General features: G+C 32.5%; 1 protein-coding gene across 1 annotated transcript; it reads right to left on the reverse strand.

Annotated features, from left to right (window-relative positions):
• Nucleotides 1-2,663: 2,663 nt before the first annotated feature.
• Nucleotides 2,664-13,481, reverse strand: LOC148610615 (peroxidase-like protein). Its single transcript, XM_088595822.1, has 10 exons — nucleotides 12,535-13,481; nucleotides 11,991-12,179; nucleotides 11,245-11,293; nucleotides 10,341-10,441; nucleotides 8,473-8,574; nucleotides 7,249-7,335; nucleotides 4,789-5,506; nucleotides 3,917-4,086; nucleotides 3,361-3,463; nucleotides 2,664-2,876 (listed from the first exon to the last, which is right to left on the reverse strand). Exons 1-10 carry the CDS (start codon nucleotides 12,683-12,685, stop codon nucleotides 2,798-2,800), a joined length of 1,749 nt encoding a protein of 582 aa, XP_088451948.1. The 5' UTR covers nucleotides 12,686-13,481; the 3' UTR covers nucleotides 2,664-2,797.
• Nucleotides 13,482-15,778: the final 2,297 nt, after the last annotated feature.

A 15,778-nucleotide genomic window follows, 5' to 3' on the forward strand; every position in this document is an offset into this window, starting at 1 on the left:
ATAGTGGATATGGTGAATAGGTCAAAGAGACAACAACCCTACAGGAATGGCAAATGTCAGCTGAAGACCTACCCTGGGTTTTCAATGAATGACGAATGAATACTTACACCATAGGGCAGTCTGAAGCTGTCCTTAAAATAATATTATACACATGAACATATACTGCAAATACGTGTGCATTCATTAAGTAAATATATAGTAGATAATATTTTAAAGACATATCCTGTTTATACCATGTTTCATTTTGAAAATAAAAATTTTGGCAGCTAATCAGTCATAAAAATGAACTCGAAGAAAAGAATTTTTTTCATATTTGCGATAGATTTTAAAGATTTTATAGCTTCTACATGTCACGCACGTGACCCAAAAAAATATAAATAATGAAAATCTATTTAATTTTCCACTTAATTCAACTTTTGTTTTTGCTATATCAGCGTGCTATTAGATATATGCGTGTATCATTTAAATGATTGTCGGTGTATTGTGTACATTTAGCAATCATCATTGCTAAACATTTCGACATATGTTATTCGTGATTTTCTGATAATCTTGAGTCTTAGGGAAGTGAAAGACCACCATAACACTTTAGATAATGGACTATCTTCACCGACTTCAAATATAATTACTTGATGCAGTATTCATTTTGCAAAAAAAATGAAAAACATTTAATTTTAATGATAAATCAATCTCATGTTTGTTTTAGATGTGAACTATTAAAGTTTGAAGGAGATACAGTGGAGATACATCTAATGGATGTCGTTGGTTGGGATTATTATACAAAATGCTACAAAGAAACACAACTCTGCATTGGATGCTTCTTTTAGGTTTATTTAGATGGACATTGTGTTGCAGATTAAAAAAATTTAAAAAAATGATCACGTGTTATTGTAATTAAGGTGAAAGTGTGTGTGTGCTTGTTAAGTTTTCATTTTATTTATTATCTTGGACATTTAAGTACCATTCCGTCTAACAATTAGGTAAATGTGACTCATTGTGAAAAACAAACGGCCGAACATACATAAGCTTTATTTTCATGGAATGATAGACCATTCTGTATTATTGTTTGTATATTATGAATACAAAACGTTTATCACCCACATTAAACAAACAAAGACAACTCTTGCAAATTGTTAATTTCATATTAAGTAGCTGTCTTTGTAAGAATCATGCAAAATCTGAAAAATTTGATACATCCCAAAAAGGCTACATATTTTTATTTTTTTAATTAAGTTGTTTGATGGATCTATACTATAAAACGTGTAATTATTCATTCAAATATGCCTGCTCTTAGGAGATAATCGACATCGAAAATACAGTAGATTCTATTATATTTGAGCGCCATTTACAGAATTATCTCCCTTAACTTTAAAATTTATAGTGCATTTTATATAATTTTTATCTCCTAAGAGCACGGGTTATATGAAAAACCACATGTATATTTCTGTTTACTATGACATTTCAAACAAAATTTCAAAAATAAAAATATGTAGGCATTTTACCCATAAATCACATTTTGCATGATTCTTAGCTTTATAAAGGTCAAAATACAAAAAAAGAAATCATAAAGGAAATTGATGTCGCTCGAGTCAGGTGTTTCTAGAAAAACAGGTTTACCATACCAGTGCACCTGGTCCATGCTCCCAGGCTTTAGAGTCCGAGTTGCACATTTGCTTTTGTTACTTTGTATGTATGATTTTAGTTACTTTATGTTCTTTGTTGTGTATGCCTGTTTTCCATGTCTGGTCTTTTTCCCTGGATTACATTCTTTTGATTACCGCTATAACATTGGTTCCCTTGATTACTCTTACAATGAATACGGAATACCTTTATGAAGCTACTGACATAGTATCAATTGCAAATTTCATAAAACTAACGAAAAGGTGTGGATGGTCAGACATCTTATTCACTTAATATCACTCCGCTTTCCAAAATGTCTTGTCCATTTGTGGAAAACATATACAACACATTACTTATTACATGTAACTCCTGCATGTCAAATCAAAATACTCGAAGAACAAGGCAATTAATAGAAACCATGATCAGCAAATCTAACCATATAAATTATTTTTTTATTCTTAATATCATCCCGATATGAAACTCAGTCACTGTCTATGGTAGAGGTCATTCAAGGAGTAGAAAAATCCACCAAAACAACGATGTTTTTTCGTCTTCATATAAAAGATTGATTTTTTGGTTACACAGATCTGTATTTTTTAGAAAACCGTGCATTGACCCTCCGCTGGAATTTTGGTTCCCTGGATAACTCTCTCTCTCTCTCTCTCTCTCTCTCTCTCTCTCTCTCTCTCTCTCATTTAGATTAAATCAAGAACGATATTTCTTACAAAGTGCAAATTTTAAACTCAATCTATATAATTTTCTTCGGGGAAGTCCGACAGCCGAATGCTTGTTTAAGACTAGGTATGTGGTATAAAACTGATTCTGAATTTGAACTAAGAGTGAACGTAATGGGGTTTTAACATGTATGAATCACCTCATGTATGATATTTACGATGTTTTACTCAATTATAGACATCTAAAAAAAAATAGAAAAATGTATTTCAACATTGGTGATTTGAGAGAGGTGAATGCGCTGTTTTTTTTAAATCATTTAGCTGCCACCGATTAACGAGGTAGACTTAGGGTATGTGACAAAACTCATAAAAATCATTGGAACGTTTGTATTCAGCATTTTACATCAATATCATATAAGCACCAAAGTAACTATTGAATGTAACCATTGGATTGTAATTTTTTGTTTAACTAAACGATAAAAAACAATAATTATATTTGCATTTTCCTATCGTCTTTTATAATGGAATTCGTGCCATGGTCGTAGGTCCAATTTGTGGTGAAACTGACAAGGAATTCGTGGTGTACTGAAAAAAAATCAATATGTAAAACCAACTATGGTAAAATATCGCAATGTTTTAAATTGTCAATGGATAGCTTATGATTTATTTCTGTAATAATCAGGCAGTGGGTAAATTATGCAGGAAAATAACACAATATTTTGATTCAATATATTCAACACATGCCGGTACTTAAAACCAAAATCGTAATTCTATATCAATTTTTGAAAAGTTGTTTTTAATGTTTCTTCATTTCAGATTGTAAGATAGCAAATATGCATATCATTCATTTGAAATTGTGTGGAGAAATAATTTCTTATATGACTGACCAACAGAAGTAAAACATTTACCCTGGATTCAAAGGAATGCAAAATGATTTTGTACCCGGAATCGATTGATTTAACCACTATTTTACAATCAATAACTGAAGTAGAAGTCGTAACGAATTTAATAAACTAAAACTTTTGCAATTTACTCATTAACAAATAAAAATGTTAATGTTTCAACTTACCCAGCTTTATCTGATACAAATGCATTTGCCGGCATACTACCAACACGTATAGTTCGGCAGTATAATGCTGAGAGTGTCTGTCTTTTTATCTGCATTAATTGAGCTAAAATAAAAGGAAATGTAATTGATTAACATAGTACAAGTTTTGTGACATGTAAATCATTCGAAGATGATATCGTAAGAGTCTAAGTTTATGCTGTTTAAAGTGTATCATTGCTGTTTATTGTGTCCTTAAAAATGCAAAATCGTTGTTACAACCGGTTTTTAATCGATGTTGTTTCTTTACACAAGAAAGCATTTGAAAAATTGAGTTTATGTAGACAAGTACACATTTTTACTTAGTCAACTTGCAATTGACAGCGTGCTTGTAGAAACATTTAAATGTTTTTGAAGACTAAATGATATGACAAATACAATGGTTGCACATTGAAATATTAGTACTAACTGGGAAACATTGTGACGAATATCATTTTGCCGGATTATCTTAAACTTTGCCTGTTCATGTATTACTGTAATGTCCCTCATACTTATGAGATGTGAAATTACCTTTACTTACCAGGAGTAAATCCAGTAAGTTTAAAATTGTTTTCATAGAAAAACCGATCACCAGTCTTGTACATTTTAAACTGAAGACCGATAATACATCTGAATGTCGGGCCAACTAGTGCTCCAGGTGCAGGTCGCTCCGAGAGTGCACCAGCAAAGAGATCAATATCTTCTGGATGTCTACAACATTCATATTAATTGGTGTTGTGCTATTTCTAGGCAAAAGTTCGATTTTTTTCACTTGTAAAGATAAAGGAAACACATACGGTTTAATCAATAAGTGCATGATGATTCCTAACCATTACTAATACTACAAATAAGGAGGTAGACCTAGCGTAAGGGGCATAACTCTTGAAATCAGTGATATGTTTGTATCATATTCAATTTTACAGAAGCCTTTCACGCTTTCCTTTGAAACAGAATAAAATCAGTTCAATTTACTTTGATGCTTACACAAGATTGATATAAAATGCTGAATACAAACGTTCAAATGATTTGTAATAGTTGCATCCCTTACCTAGGTCTACCTCTTTAAATAATACAAACAATGTTTTTCATTATCAATCAAGCCATTATGAAATCGAAAAATTATATATATGAAAATAAGAAATAAACATAATAAAACTCCACTCACAAAGTATGTAATGATTTATGGCATTGGAATCTGATTAATCATGTTTTTGTGTAATTTATATGATTTATATGATGACTATTAACTCTTATAGTGTTCATATTTAGTTTTTAATATGATATACTATTTGATAGATATCAAAATCTCAAAATATGCGTTCTTTGTTTCAATTCTAAAATGTTTATTTTTACCAAGTGTAGTTTGAATACCCGTAACAAACATTGATAACGAGGCCAACCAGTATACAATACCTGTAAACATATTTCAATGCATCTGCCACTGGTGGTTCGTGACTTGACAATCCAAATGGTCCAGTTCCAAAATACATTGCAGGCCGGAGACCACAAAACTGTCGCCATCGATTGTATGACGGAATGCCGTGGTCCCTTCCACGCTGAATATTAAGTGCACTTAGATCAAATCCATTTCCAGGCATCGTTTGGAATAATCTCTCCCTGACAGCGGTTGTTAAGAACCGGTCAGCCCGACTACTCAGTTGTGAGGTCATCCAACGTCCGATACCATCTGTTCCGAATGACGATTTATTTCTTATAGTTTCAGGTTTAAAAAATTGATTTTCTAGAACGTCAACAGCCTTTGGGGTAAATTTTGGATCATAAGCCGCAACAAACGAACCAATTAGAGAATGACCAAATCGGTAGGCTGCTGCGCCAAACGAATTCCGAGTAGACGGGTTTATTTTTGGATTGTAACTGGTCAAATATCCAAGTGATCTACTTCTTAGTCCAAACATTTCCATTCCTTGGTGACCAATTATTATTGGCAAAAACTCAGTATAAATGATGTGCTGATAGATGCCCGTCACAATCTTTTTTGCTTCTTGAAATAGGCGTTCGCTGTTCCATCCAGGGTTCACGACTTTTAATTCCTCGACAATGTTGTTGTGTTCGCGGAGGAATATGATATGTACCACGGTTAGCATTGGATTTTCAGACGTTCTGTCGTCGCCTTCAAGATAAAGAGTAGTATGGATGGAGAGTCGACCAAAAAGTGACTATAATGTTTAATCTAAAATTGGCATTATGTATTGTTTCGACATAAAACAAACGGTATATCCAATTGCACCAAGAGAACCAATTTGTTCAATGTCTCATCCTTTTTCGTCTATTCTGGATTTGGCATTTTGTGAGCAAGTCTGTTTCTAGAAAATCAGAGGACGCTTACCCTACTGGTGCAATCGGTATATGCTCCACGTGGCTCATTTACTTTTGTTGCTTTGTACTTATCATTGTGGTTATTTTATGTTCTTTTACGTGTATGTCTGTTTTCCATGTCTGGTTTTTGTCCTTGGATTACATTCTTTTGATTACTGCTATAACCTTGGTTCCCTTGATTACTCTTACATTATTTTGATTTCCGCCGAAATCTTGTTTCACTCGATTACTCATTTACTCCATCATATGTCAGACGACATAAAGACTTCTGGTAATTAGTGCATTGAAATGACCAAAACAAATGTTTGAAGTTCACTTGCATTTTGACATCTATGTCGCTTTCTGGTCAATACTTTTGGAAAGAAAATTGTGTCCACACCCTAGAAACAACTTCATATTAAGTGAAAGGATTATTTATAACACTTAGTTTATCTAGTGGTTTCTTCGGTGTGGATATATTTTTCTTGATGTAGTTTCTCTTATTATCTCAAAAATTATCTGCAGTTTTTGTTAAATGACGTATATTAGTGGCACTACTATGACGCCATAAAAAATTCCACAAGACATTATTTTTCCTTATATTTATATATTTTACTTTGAATATTTAAAATAAATAATCATATTAAAGTTGATATTTTTTTCGCAATAGTCATCGCCTAATACCCCAACACTTTTGTTCATAAAGACGTTGACACTGAAAACACAAAAAAACATTCATCCATGTGTTTCACCCATGACTTTTTTTGATGAATGTGTCTTAATTATAAAGACAAATTCGACATAATTTGTTGTGACATGCATCATTAATTTGGTCCTCTGTCCTACATAATAACACCTAAATGAACTGTCCCGTACTACCATACATCGTGTAATAAGTTACAGCCCTAGATTAATCCTACGTGGAGGAATGACCCGGCCAGCCAAAGCTATATTTTATAGCCTTGCTGGCCGAGTGGTCTAGGGCGCTGGACTTAGTGCAGGCGGTGTTGCCATAGATGTCACAGCGGTACGAGTTCGAGTCCCGCGGAGGGAACGACCAAAAATTTGCATCGCAAATTTGACAGTTCTAACATCGTTGGGAATTTGTCAGACCTTTCTATACGTTTGCATATCTTCCCTGTACCAATTTAATACGATGGAGCAGTGTAACGAATAGAGTCGTCTCTCTCTCTCTCTCTCTCTCTCTCTATATATATATATATATATATATTGACGCTGTTTTTGCGTTATTGTATGATTATTAATGTGACGTTCATGTTTTAAATGTGTCCAATATTACGTTTACAAAACAAAATGTGTTAATAATGTTAATTGCAACGTGTGGTTGGTACTTTGTTTTACAAAATGGTCTGTTTTTTGGGTTTTTTTTTTTTTTGTTTTTTTTTTTTTTTTTTACTTTATGTCGATGATAAAGGAAGTAATGCAATAGAAAAAAGCGATAACAGAGTTTATCTTAGATACTTTAGCTCGTTAAATAATAATTGGTTACCTCATCGCGAACAGGGAAACAACGGGAAAGAAAATAATATACTATACCCGTCAAGAAACATCTGGTCGACATTGAACAGGGCGTGTCTTCGGGAGCATCGGGCAATATTCTACCAACTCCTTCTTTGAGGCGACCTTGAATAAATCATGAATAGTTTGGACTAAATGCCTATCCTAAATTTTGACTTATGAGTGCACTTTGTTGTGCTTAAGCAACGAACAAGAGATTGTTTATATCTGCATAAGCATACACGAACTGTGAACATAAACAATACTTGAAATAAAATAACGTATTTGGTTTTTTTTTCAAATCTAAACATTCTGTTGCAACTGAATATATATATGTCAACATGTATACTAAAAGAGTTGAATGAATGGAATAGCCATCCATCGTCGAATAGACACGGCGTATTGCTTTCTTAAATCACCTGTGGGTCAGTTCGTAAATATTTTCGAGTTCTCGTTCATAATTTATGATTTTGTTTTGTTCCGTCACTATATCCAATCAGGACTTACAGCAAAGCAAAATGAACCTTTTATCGCTTGTTTGGTCGTGAAATTTCCAGGCTCAGAAGATGATGGAAAAACATCGTTGGTGAAAATGATCTATATGATTCGTCTTCAGATATACAGCAAAACCTGTATAAACCAAACCACTTCCGTAATTTAAAAATGTTCCATTTATAAGAATTTGGGTTTACAAAGGTTCAAAACACATTTCTATTGGTGTAAAGGGATCTTAAAAAGAGTTTGGTTTTCACACGTATTGGGATTTTTCAGGGTTCAATTTAGACCAGTTTTGCTCTACTGTCTTCAGAAAAAGAAGCGACTTCTGGCAGTCGGGCTTCATCGGGGCGTTGTCGAATTTTAGGTTATTTCGACATCAATATAAATCATAGTTTGAACAAATTAACCTCTACTTAGAAGAGTTCCATTCCTATAATGATAAATCTGATTGGATAATGCTATCATGGGAATATTCACGAAAACGAGAAAATATTAGACATCGACATACAGGTGATGTGAGTAGACAACACAGCGAAATCAACCGTGGTGTCCGACGAAGAAGCAAACGTTTAACCACTTAATCACGTATATGTTTTATCCAGCGAAGAGATCCGCCATGTCCATGAATATTTTGTTTCGAATAACGAATAAGTAACAGTTTAAGAGCGAACAAAACCCATGTAAGCTACTTTGTAGTATACCAGCAAAGGTCAAATATTTGCATTGCAGTATATATTATATATTTTATGTTATACATATATGTACCTGACCAACGTTCACGTAGACTGTTTTGGCCATCTTCAGTATTGCCATAGGTCACAGAAAGATCAAGAAAAGACGTTCGTTGGTTGATTTGATTTCGTGGACCTAGAAAAACCGAATCAGCAATTTAAACAAAGCATAGTCTGGAATAGTTTACATCATAAATATAAATGTAGAACGAATGTACATAAAAAGGCAGCAGATCGACAAATCGAAACTGTCTGCAACCTTTAGGAACAGTTACCCTCAAATAATTATATATATACATATACACACATATAAAACATATAACAAGAGTTGTAAATAAAGAAAACAAAGACCTAGTCATTTAATCAGTGCACCTTGACGTTTTTTGATAATATGAATATTTGTGTGGGTGCCTACTTTTACTAAAGGAATAAAACAGATACATTAACACCGCCGAGAGAAGGTTCTAAGAAAATGTAAACTTATCACACTATAAAGTAGATGTGAAATGTACTTAAACATCTAAATTATTATCCTAAAGATTCAAATCATTTCAAATTGGCCAGTTTCTTTAATTTTTATCCATAACAAAAAACAAATCATTCATCTGATTTTTTCTGAAAAAAATGAAAACAATTTGGAGTAAATCAAAATTAAAATATAAAATGAATAAATGAAAAACGATAAGAGCAAAACTATCATTACCCTTTTAAAGCTTGATTAAATGATCACAGACGCATCCAAAGCCGATGACCGATGATAATCTGGTTTAATGGTCAATAAACATAAGCGAACCTAAGATTGCAAATATATAAACTCCAACGATGGATATGCACAAAATATGAATAAATTGCCGCTCATGTAATAAATAAAAACCAAGATAAAGTTAGCTAAATTAACTTAAGTATTGTGCATTTGTATCTAAATGAAATATAAGTCATTTGAAGGAAATATTTAAATGTTTCTCTTTTTAAATTTGAATATTAGAATGTATAAAAATAAATAAAATAACGTCTTATCCGCTCAGCCAATTAATAGACAGAAGTAGTTACTTGTGACTCGAAGTTATATTTAAGGGGAACTAAAATATAAACCCGGGCTTCCAAGTTATGGCCAATGACTGGTCTGATCGTGGTTTTGTTATATAAAATGATAGATAATTGGTTCATGTATAACAGACTTTTCATTGCAAGTCATATTTAGTGTCATTCCAAATTCACATTGAATTAAAAATATAAAATCCACATTTTAGTTCATTTAAAAAAAAAACGTAAATGAAAAAAAGTTCAATTGATGACTATATAAACATGGATAACTGACACAAACCAATCCGTAAAATATAGTAAGCAATCAGCGTTCATTTGATCTTAAATAGATGCGATAACCATTTTCACGAATCGAAGACTGAATATGGACATTGTTCCGTGAGAGATGACAGTTCAGAATTATAGTTGCCCGGATTGTTTCAAGTAGTGTATAAGGAGGTGTAACTTGACTAGAAAGGAATTTTATACCACTGTTTATGTCAATGATTTGTATGTTATTTATTTCTCTTTGACCATTGCTGATATTCTAAAACCAACATTCAACTTTGAGAGAAGATGCATTTGCGATGTGAAATGGGTGAACTTTTTTGAAAACAAAATTTTACATCTGCCATCCACTGCCTGAGTTTTGTCAAGTCGCCCTCTTAAAAATATATACATACAACTAAAGGTAAATAAATCACCAAAAATCAACAAAAATGTGCTTAAAACAGTAGACGAAATATTTGTTTTATCAGCAATGGGAAGTAATGTAACTGCCAAAAATATAGCATCAGAATATGTATTTATGCTTCAATTAGTCTGAGACAACATCAGCTTCTTTAAAAGCAAAACGCCGTAGAAGAATTTCTACTATACCTGGTGGACATCCTGGCTCAACGCTAACATCCGACCTCACAAAGGACATGCATGTCGTTCTAAATTCTCCTGGAGGAGTAGGAAATGGAAAGCACTCTGGTCTAAAAGATTAATATCGAATTTAAGTACTAAATACTTGCTTGTTAGTTTTTATTTTTTATTTAAAAAGCACGAGAAGACCCGTGCAATATATTCTTTTCATATTTCCGTCGTTGACTTCCTTTTTCTTTTCCTGTATAATTTTAAGCAAAGGAAAGTAACTCTCCTAATCGAAAGACTAGTTTACTGGAACAATTGACAACATTAGACTTTAAATTCAAATAATCATTTGACTTATTTGAGCTGCTGTCAGTACGAGGAATTTATTTCAATTGGCTTTCCCCCTTATAGTATTGATTAGGTATATTTTAAAAATATTTTACCCAACTGGACAAGAATATAGTATGAATATGTTTTTAAATTAATATTGGTTAATATTACCTTTCCAATATTTTTTTGAACTTGACAGTTCGTGCAGTATAACTATACTCCTGATAATACGCACAAATATAAACGGAATAATTTTATGATATTAAATGTTGTTTTCAAAAACTTGGAATGGTTTTAAATGTAACGTATAATGAGTAAAGTGTATGAATATCATTACGAATTATCCGGAATGTAATTAAAATGTTTCGCAAACTGTCGATGTGAAAATCAGATAGAGGTAAAGAGAAAAGAAAAATATTTACCATTAAAGAAGCTTTGCCTGAATTACGCGAAGTTCCGTTCTTTTTTCTCCACTTTTAATTTAAAAGAACATGTACTGTATAGTGCAGAATGTATTTTTTATTTGGCAATTCAACTATGTGTTGTTAACGTATAAAGATAATTAATAAACAACGTTTATGCTTATTCCATTCACCTGTTGATAGGTCTATCTCCTGTACAACACCTTATGGGTTGGTCACCATCTAAATAAATATAATGTGTATCTTGATCAAGAAAAGTACCAACTACACATGTGTACGCCTATAACGATAATGGGTACAATTAATGGAGTATTTCTATGAGAAAAATAACAAAAAACTTTTCTAGCTTTAATCTAATTGTCTCATTATTTATCATTCTAATTTGCCTATTTGTGACAAAGATGATTGAATGTTGATGTTGGTTTCGTTTCAGTCTTTTTTGTTAATATATTATGTTCTTGACACTTTTCAAGGAATGTTACTTTTGTTGTTGTTTGTTTTGTTTTGTTTTTTTGTTTTTTTTGTCTTTTGTTTTTTTTGTCTTTTGTTTTTTTTTTTGTCTTTTTGTTTTGTTTTGCTTTGTTTTTTGTTGTATTCTCGACATTGATTGACATATACGTATATCAACGTTCTGAAATATATCAACATTATTTGACATTATTATTTTTCATATGAAGGAATATAAGATAATTCCAGATATCTTCTATTCATTTAAACCCTTGAATATTTTTATATTATCTATAATGATAACTTTCGAACTTTGATGTCAAGATACGTGTGTCAAGTTTTTCACATGTATGCAATTTGATAAGATTTTAGTTACAAGTTTCAATATACTTAGATACCTAAAAAAATAAGATATGAGAGCAAACATAAGTCCATGTCACAAAACAAGTAAGGTTGTACTAAACTGTCTTACCTCTAACAGTTGGTGTTGAAATCACGTCATGGTCTATAAATTGTCCAAAAGTAGTCAATGCTACATTAAAAACATTACTTCTTGGTGGTGAAAATCCGCCTCGATGAACTGTGTTTGATATCACACGAGGATTAGGCAAAAGAAGGCCTTTCACACCTTTTGTACGGGGTGTAGTACCAAGATTTAAATCTAAAATACGCGTACCAAATCTAAGGTTCAATTGCTTTGAAACAGATATATGATGTGAATTGTGTACCTTTTTTACAATCACTCACACAAAAACATTTTGATTTATAGTAAATGGTTATTGTTACGTCCAAAAATAGATGAACAAAATTTATTTGCTTTTAAAGATAAAGGTCACTAAATTACAGGTAAAGCAAAACACATCAATTGCACACAAACTGCTTTGAATTATATTTAATTGTACTTAATTATACTGAGATACCACGACATTTTTTAAACTGTTTTCTATGTAAATTATTCGAAAGCTAATTAAAGACTATATTTCTGTACAAAATATAAAAAAAGGATTCGCACTTACAGTCTCCATAACTAGGGGGCAGAAAACGTTGTTGTGTTGTTACAGAAGCGCCCCACAGCGGATTTTTGAGATTGTTACAAGAACCATCTGCAGTCCGAAATGGTGAGGATGGTTGACACGTAACATTTCGTTTAGGGCAGTATTTTGACATTTTTCTACTAAATTCTTTGACGTCAGGATAGACACCTGTCCTATATTAATAGGAAAACATATTTTTAAACGATAGAAGTAAAGTTAGATTATGTTTTCATTATGAAATATTGATTGGCATTTTTTTGTATCGTGCTAGACTTCTTACAATTAGGCTTATGGAACAGGATTATGTTGCTATAAGATTGCATAAATCCCTACAGAAGTTTTATGGTTGTCCTCATGAACTCATGGATCGTAACAGTGTATCCATCTGAAAAATGAATTCATGGATCATTACAGTGTATCAATCTGCATCATGAACTCATGGACCGTTACAGTGTATTCATCTGCATCATAAATACTGATTTGTTCAACATGTCATAGTTTTCCTGTCTTTTTTCTTCTACTCCACACTCACTGTTTATGAGCAACTCGGTTGTTTCTAGAAAAGCAGAAGTGCAGCTGGTTCATGCTCCCACTTTAAGTGAAAAATCAATTTTCTCATTCACTTTTGTTGTTTCGTTGTTTTTCTTGTTTTGATTATGTTATGCTTTCTTCTTGTGTATGTCGATTTTCAATGTCTGGTCTCTGTTCCTGGATTACATTCCTTTGATTCCCGATAGAACCTTGGTTCCCTTGATACTTTTTGATACATTGCGATCCAACCAGATTCCATTTGCTTTTTTCATGACTATTGAAGTCATCTGTCGTGATATTTTTACTTAACGAAACCAAAGCATGTAAAAATTAAGGGGTATTTAATAACATTAACAATACTTATATGTTTCAAACGTTCCTTTTGTATATTCCCTACTTGCGGAGCTAAAGTATCGTCGATATCGGATGGAAAACCTTACGTGTTCCGAATAGTCACCTGCTCCAAAGGGAGATAAATGTTGACAAAATGTTGGTTCGCAAGTCGGGAATAGAACGAATGGGTGTAAAATTTTGAAGTGGGGATAAGAAACCAGATTGGAGAGTAGGGGTATCGTTGTCAGTTTCGATTTGACAATGGCATTTATTCGCTTATATGGTCACCTATGACTCCGGAAAGGGGTTACAAATCTTTTTTATTTCTATATTTTACCGCTCAATTTTACATTCTCTTATTCACGTATTACCACAATCAATGTGCACCCTGATATATAGTTTCCTATTCACAGATAATATGATAGTACGAAATGAAATAAATGAAATAAAGTGAAAAGAAACGATTCTATGAAGTTAATATGATATACAATTAGTAGTCCATGTTAGTGTTAGTGCCCTAACAACTCGGTATAAATTTGTAGTAACAATACATTATATAGAAAACACCGTTAAAGGACTGTCTGTCCATTTAGAAACCATGCAGTTCCTATGATATGGATGGCACGTTGTCAAATTTATTCCATATAGTTGTTTGTTTCAATGAATCGACAATGGATAGCTCAGAAAATGATTTTACAATTTCATTAGAAACAAACCAATTTTGCACAAAATCAAAGAGTAATCTCCTTTGTATTTCAATGTTTTCTATGTGTAATTGATTTCTCTTTAACCGTTGCAGTTAATCTATAACAAACATTTAACTTCGAGAAAGGACTCATTAGCGATATGAAGTAGATAAAAATGTTTTGAGAACAAACTTTGTAATGTGCAAGACACTATGTGGACGCCCTCTTCAAACTTGCTTAAACATTTACCGTATTAACCTTACGTTTTAATACATGATGAGGATTTTTTATTCTTTCAAAACATGCTGCAAAAACAACTTATACTCTAAAAAATTTGTCACTCGACAAAAAATATCGGTCTTCGTCTTTTATGTAATTTTGAAGGGAAATAACACAATAATTGAACTGATCAAATCTAGGCAAAGGTCAAAAGGAATAGTTTTAGTGGAGTCCGAATTTGTAGGTATGATTTTAGTTACTTTATGTTCTTTGTTGTGTATGTCTGTTTTCCATGTCTGGTCTTTGTCCCTGGATTACATTCTTTTGATTACCGCTATAACCTTGGTTCCCTTGATTACTCTTAAAAGAACAGTTTGTGTAACGAATGGCCGGCATGGCAACATCGTTGTAAAAATGGAAAGTATGAACCGCCGCAATGGTCCTGACTTATTACAAGCATTTATGACAGGAATGGTGGATTAAACCTGGTCTTTGCAGGACGCTTAACCTCCCGCTTCTATAACGGTTTATTTTTTTTGATATATTTCAACATTAGTAGCCAGCATAAAATTGCCACCGGTCATAATCGGTAAAATTAGGAGTCAAACAGTACAGAACATATAATTATAGCAGATGTAAAATATCAATGATTTCACATTGTATTCTTCAAAGCCTCTAATGTAAATCAATTTTTCCGATAAAATGTGGTAACTAAATGATTAACAATTTTATCTTTTGCTCTCACCTTCTATAATATTTTCCAGTTGCCGCAATCATGATATCACCAGCCATTCCAAACTCTCGGATGGCACTCGACGATTCTCGGCTAGCACTAAACATTGAGTGGATATATACTGGATCGTTGATATGTTCTTCACTGTAATTATTAAAGGCAGCATCATCTTTTTCAAAAGAAAAAAGAAATATACCTTCTTTATTTTTTGTCATAAGTGATTTAATTAAAATTTGAAGTAAACAAGTAACAAAATTAAACAAGCAATAAAAACCAAACAATCAAACAAAACAAGAAATTAAAATTCATTTTATACAATCAGAAACAATAACGACGTATTTAATTATACATGTAACTGCAATTTGAAGCGTGTTCTTGTCATTCTTCAAAGGCAAACGTAATTCATTCGAGTGAATATTAAGAAAAAAGTAAACAAAAAGTAAAAGATAAAGTGAGGATAATGAATAGGAAAACAGAGGGATTTTTTCTACTCGATTAATATTAACATAAAATTTAATCAGCTGTATATAACAATAGACCCTTTTTGCTTACGTTCGAATAGTCGATGAGCATGCGTAGAGCATGCTCAATATACACTTCCGCTAGGAAAATTCTTTTGTTCTACCCAAGCCCTTCCGCGCGGAAGTGTATATTGAGCATGCTCACCAACTTACCACAAAAGGGTCTATTTTATTCAAGTGCAAGCATTCAGATAGTACTATCT

The sequence above is a fragment of the Perna viridis genome, chromosome 8 (genome assembly GCF_037379345.1).
Source record: "Perna viridis isolate PV_CMFRI_1.1 ecotype Kerala chromosome 8, ASM3737934v1, whole genome shotgun sequence".
Classification (NCBI taxonomy): Eukaryota; Metazoa; Mollusca; class Bivalvia; order Mytilida; family Mytilidae; genus Perna; species Perna viridis.

Excerpts from the sequence above, each read along its gene's own strand:
- LOC148610615 (XM_088595822.1), bottom strand. The coding sequence starts at position 12,685 with ATGTCAAAATACTGCCCTAAACGAAATGTTACGTGTCAACCATCCTCA. Across the intron at positions 11,294-11,990 it reads TTCAACACCAACTGTTAGAG|ATGGTGACCAACCCATAAGG; the intron begins GTAAGACAGTTT and ends ATATTTATTTAG. Across the intron at positions 4,087-4,788 it reads GCATTGAAATATGTTTACAG|ACATCCAGAAGATATTGATC; the intron begins GTATTGTATACT and ends TGAATGTTGTAG.